The sequence below is a fragment of the Suncus etruscus genome, chromosome 14 (assembly GCF_024139225.1).
Source record: "Suncus etruscus isolate mSunEtr1 chromosome 14, mSunEtr1.pri.cur, whole genome shotgun sequence".
Lineage (NCBI taxonomy): Eukaryota > Metazoa > Chordata > Mammalia > Eulipotyphla > Soricidae > Suncus > Suncus etruscus.
This window is the reverse complement of record NC_064861.1, coordinates 47598294-47603811: the sequence shown is the minus strand read 5'-3', so window position 1 is coordinate 47603811 and position 5518 is coordinate 47598294. Positions and strand designations below refer to the sequence as shown.

The 5518-nt window shown below is 45.3% G+C and overlaps 1 protein-coding gene across 2 annotated transcripts in view; it reads right to left on the bottom strand.

The window, feature by feature from the left end:
- The window catches only part of RBL2 (RB transcriptional corepressor like 2), a 58054-nt gene extending 52842 nt beyond the window's left edge, over positions 1-5212 (bottom strand). For both annotated transcript variants that reach the window (XM_049786058.1, XM_049786059.1), the window contains exons 1-3: positions 4864-5212; positions 1561-1691; positions 317-517 (exon numbers count right to left, since the gene is read on the bottom strand). In XM_049786058.1, the coding sequence (XP_049642015.1) occupies positions 317-517; positions 1561-1691; positions 4864-5118 (587 nt within the window). In that variant the 5' untranslated portion in view covers positions 5119-5212. The remainder of the gene's footprint in view (positions 1-316; positions 518-1560; positions 1692-4863) is intronic.
- Between the last annotated feature and the right edge of the window lie 306 nt (positions 5213-5518).

Sequence of the window (5518 nt, the reverse complement as noted above, 5' to 3'; positions counted from 1 at the left end):
ACTGAGCATGGGGCCGGAGAGATAGCATAGAGGTAGGGTGTTTGCCTTGCATCCAGAAGAACAGTGGTTCAAATCCCGGCATCCCATATGGTCCCCTGTGCCTGCCAGGGTCGATTTCCGAGTGTAGAGCCAGGAGTAACCCCTGAGCGCTGCCAGGTGTGACCCAAAAACCAAAAATAAAAAATAAAAAAGAAACTGTAGCATAAGGGATGTTGCTTAGTGGTAGAGTATATGCTTTGCATGTAAAAGGACCTAGATTGGATCCTCAGTCAAAACTGTAACAGAGACTGTAACACTAACAACTATAGAAACATACCTTTGTTTTCTTCCTCTTTGTTGACGAGGCTGTTCTTCTTGAGGATATTTAAAAATATCTTGAAAAATTGGCTCATACTTTTTAAAAATGACAGCAGAAACAGTGAAGTTTCTTTCTAATCTTTCAGTGCGCTCTCTGAAATGTGAGGGTAGATCTGCCATATCTTCCCACTTCTTCATTTTGTTAAAAAATTCAATTAAGCTGATATAAAAATGTATTATATTTGCATGACTTATATAAAGGTAAAGTACATAAACATAATTACATCAAAATTCATTTAACAATAATAAATTGTAACTCATGTCTTAGAGTAGCTTAACCTCTTAATGTGATTTATTTCTCTTGTTTACTACTCTATTCTTCTGAGACTATATTATGAAATATAGCACTAACTAGGGGCAGAACACAAACTTAAGTGTGAGATTTTGAGTTTAACCCTTAGTGCTGTACAACCTGAGAAAAACTAGGTAATCACTGGTGGCTCCCAGATATAGCACTGGTAACATCAAATTTATACCATCAGGGAATTGTATAAGCATTCCTGAGATCAGCCCCTTGACATGCCCCAGAACCACTGGGAATAGAACTTATAAAACAATATAAAAAAAAACAATATAAAATATATAAATATATCAAGATCAATTTAATCAACACTCATGCTCCTAACTGCCAAATTTAACAAATATTAACATACTGAATAAATTTTGGAAGACTGTAACAGAAACTGTCCATTTTCCTAGTTGCACTCTTCTCCATTCTACTCTTCTTCATAGATAAACCACCATTCTGAACTAAGTCTGACTCCCTGTAAGTTTCCCAATATCCTTATTGAAACTGTCACTATTACACAATGAATCATAAACATAATAGAAAAATTCATAAGTGACTAACACATTCAAATGCACGTATTTTTCACCATGTAAGTAAAATATAATAGAAGCTAACTTAGATATAGTATAGAAAAGCCTTGACCTAACTTGTAAATAGTCACTTCACAGATACTAATGCTTAGAAAAAACGATGAAAAGTATCCTTACTGTCACTGTGATTTATGAGGTTTTAAATTAGAGTTACATTTTACTTTTTAAACTCAAGAGTTACCTCTAAAAAAAAAAAAAAGAGTTACCTCTAAGAAGCTTCAGGCTTTAGTACACAGCTAATTTTTAGTTTCAGGCTTTAGCACACAGCTAATTTTTGGAGAGCTTTATCGAGGGGTAAAGCTCAACAATAAAAAAAAAAATTACCTCTGCTCTGAACACCGAAGGATTCTAGTCAAAGATACGTAGTTTCCTTCAACTGTTCCTTTGCTTACAGTTGGAACAGATTTTCTGCAAGCCACATATAAGGCACATGCTAACCAATGAAGATCATTTCCCTGTAAAAAAAAGAAAATTGATTTTTAGGTAATTAACTATATGTACACATATATTTCAATAAAACACTTCTTGCGTTTAAGTGGAAAGTGTCATATTTTTGAGAAACTATTTTCAACAATGACACCATGCCATGCGATCATTCTTTCTTTTTTCTTTTTTCTGGGGAACCACACTATCCAGGGAGATCACTGACATTCTGATACCTAGAGGAAGGTATAAGATCTCTGTTCCCTCACTTTAAACTGAGGAAGGGATCTATGTTCCCTCACTTTAAACTGAAGTAGGAATCTATGTTCCCTCTTACTGTCAGATTTGCTCAACCAATCACACAGATAATAGTGCTGCTATATAACTTGCAAGATAATACCAGAAAAAGATATTCTCTCTGGCTATCAGAACATGTGCCTTGAAAGTCCCAACACAAGAAGAGAATACCTGAGGACAATGAACTCTCACAGAGAATCACTGTAGTACTAAGTGAACCTTATTTCACACCATACATTTCCATGAACACCCCAGAATATCTTACAACATTCAGGAACCACAAGCTCCAAAAGGGTAGGGATTTTTTTGTTGTGTTCACCGCTCCATCTCCAACATGTAAAAAGAACAGTGTCTGGTTGAGAACCAATGATCATAACTTATCTGATATATGAACATTCATTGGGTAATCTGGACTAAGAATATGAGATTTACATCCTAAAATTATTGAGCAATCAAACATGTTTTAAAAATAACTTACTAAGAGTCAGAAAGCTACAAAAGTTGTTAGGGTGCTTGCCTTGCCTTGCACAAAGTCAACCCAAGTTCAGTTCCCCAGAAAACTCTGTGGTTTTGAAAGGATCCCTGAGAGCCAGGAGTAGACCCTAAGCAGCACCCTTAAGCACTGATGAGTATGGATCAAATAAACAAATAATAAAAATTTACTGAAAACAAGAATTAATCAATTATCTGTAATTCATCACCTGCTTACATCCTTATGCATATAAGAACGTTATACTGGATCTCATATGATCAAAAACACCTCAACTCTATAGTGATAATGTTTGTTTGTTTTTTTAAGAATTTATTTGGAAAAAAAAAAAGAATTTGTTTGGATGGGGCCGGAGAGATAGCATGGAGGTAAGGCATTTGCCTTTTTTTTTTTTTTTTTGGCATTTGCCTTTTGTGCAGAAGGTCATTGGTTCGAACCCCGGCATCCCATATTGTCCCCAGAGCCTGCCAGGAGCGATTTCTGAGCGTGGAACCAGGAGTAATCCCTGAACGCTGCCGGGTGTGACCCAAAAACCAAATAATAATAATAATAATTAATAATAATAATAATAATAAATAAAGATAATTTATTTGGACTAGGAGCCGGAGAGATAGCATGGAGGTAGAGCGTTTGCCTTGCATGCAGAAGGACGGTGGTTTGAATCCCGGCATCCCATATGGTCGGTCCCTGAGCCTGCCAGGAGCGATTTCTGAAGCATGGAGCCAGGAGTAGCCTCTGAGCACTGCCAGGTGTGACCCAAAAAACAAACAAAAAAAAATTTATTTGGAAGAAAGAAAGAAAAAAGAATCTATTTGGGGGGGGGGGGTGTCCTTCCAGCATCCACAACAACAACAACAAAAAAAGGTCTGTGTTTTTGTCTGATCACAGAAATGACAGATAAACAAGAATACTCTTTTTCAGCCTGGTCACCTAAGAAATGAAAGAGCTGGGTAAATTAGAAAGTGCTTTTCTACTAGTGTGTCACTACACTTTATCCTAGTATACCTTCCGCACACCTCTGAGAGGCAGAGACACATATATTTCCAGTTTCCATATCACAAAAGCGAATTTTGAAGGTGGTAATATTGTTCAGAGTCATTTGGGCTGGTCGGGTTCTAAAAGCCACTATCATACTATCTTTCTTTTTATTTTTTATTTTTCCTACCGACAATCACAATAAGAAGGAATTGAATGAAAGACTCTACTACTGCAAGGATCAGTAAAAACAAAACGAAAAACAAACAAACAAACAAAAAACAGCCTCTGTGAGTGCGACAGTTGAACCAGCACAGCGTCGCGCTGCAATCGCCCGGGCAAGCCTAGCCGGGCTTTGAGATTTTTGATATTTACAGCCGGACAGCAGCCGCCGCCCCCAGCTCGGACTTTCCCGCACAGGCGAGCGGGCGTCAACACGCGGACTTCCGCGTCCCTCCCGATTGGTCTGCCAGGGGGGCGGTGCCTGCAGCGCGGAGCCTCATTGGCCGGCTCGTTGTCCGACTTCCTCTTCGGCCCGTCCCGGGTCCCCGCACCAGAAAGAAGGGCCACTAGTGAGTGTCAACACGGGGCGCCCTGCAGCCCCCTGCGAGTGTCCGGGGAGGACGAGATCCACAAGGCCTGCAGGTGGCCGGCCGCGGGGCTGACTTCCTAGTGACAGATGGGTGTGTGGGGGGAAGAAGAGGTCTATCCCTAGCTAGGATCCGTGTCCCTAGAGCCCGCACGTCTTTGTTGACAGGTCCAAAACAAACAAGTGTCCCCCGGGAGGCCGAAGAGATAGCATGGAGGTGGGGAGTTTGCACTGCATGCAGAAGGACGGTGATATGAATCTCAGCATCCCATATGGTCCCCCGAGCCTGCCAGAAGCAAGATTTCTGAGCCTAGAGCCAAGAGGAACCCCTGATCGTCACCGTGTGTGACCCAAAAACAAAAACAAGTGCCCCCCGGGAGACGTGCAGTCTGGGCGAGGGCAAAAGCGGCCCCGAGAAAAAGCAGCAGGACGAACCGATCGACCCCAACAACGCCAAGTCCCGGGGAGGCATGGGGAAGGGGGGACACTGGAGGATGCAAACCATCCCGTTCTCCGGGGGATCGGGGCCACCGCACCTGTTCCCGAGGCCGCCCCCTGGATGGATGTCCGGGCTTGGGAAGACAGAGATTCCCCCCAGGCCTCCCTCCGCCTCGCCACGCTCCGTTCGGCTCCGATCGGGCTCCCCAGGCGGAAGCCCAGAGAGCAGGAAGAATGGGGCGTGCCTCCCCGGCCGTTTAAAAGCCCCGGGCGGGGGCGGGGGCGTGCGTGTGCAAAGAGGATTCTCCGACACCCCGAGACCCCGGGCTCTGTTTGGGGGCGGCGGTGCCCCTCGGAGGCCCTGGCAGGTGGGGGACCCGCACCCCGATCCCTCCCCAACTAGGCCCGGACACACCTCCAGCGTGTAGCTCTCGCGCATGGCCCGGTAGCTGTCCCAGGCCTCGGCCCGCGCCGTCTCGTCCATGTTGAGGCGGCTGCACAGCTCGTCGAACCGCTGCTGGAGCTGAGGGGCCGGCGAGCGGCTGGGCTGCCCGCTGTCCTCCGCCTCGCCGTTGGCGTCGTCGTCCTCTTCCTCCTCCTCCGAGGCGGCTGCCACCGGAGGAGGAGGTGGAGGAGGCGGCGGCGGTGACTGATCGCCTCCCGACGGCATAGCGGAGGCCCCGGCCAGCGGCTTCTCAGGTGAACCGAGGGAGCGGGCCCGCAGCCATTCAAACCGCAAACCGCCCTCCCGCCCGCCCGCCCGTCCGACGCTCGTCCGGCGACTGCGCCGTCACTAACAGACCTCGCCCCTAAAGCCACCGTAGTTCGACGCGGGGCTTTCTGGGAAATGTAGTCTTTTCTGTAATTATACCTTGGCCCTCTGGGAAATATAGTCTTTTTCCCTAGTGCTACGCAGGGCATGCCGGGAAATGGAGTCCTTTTTTTCCGTGGTTTTTGTGCTGAGCTTGCTAGGAAATGTAGTCCTTGCCGGAGGCTCTCGGAAGGCCAAAAAAAAAATTCATTCCAAACCACATTATCTCGCGTGTTTTTCTGTCATCAAAAGGACCTTG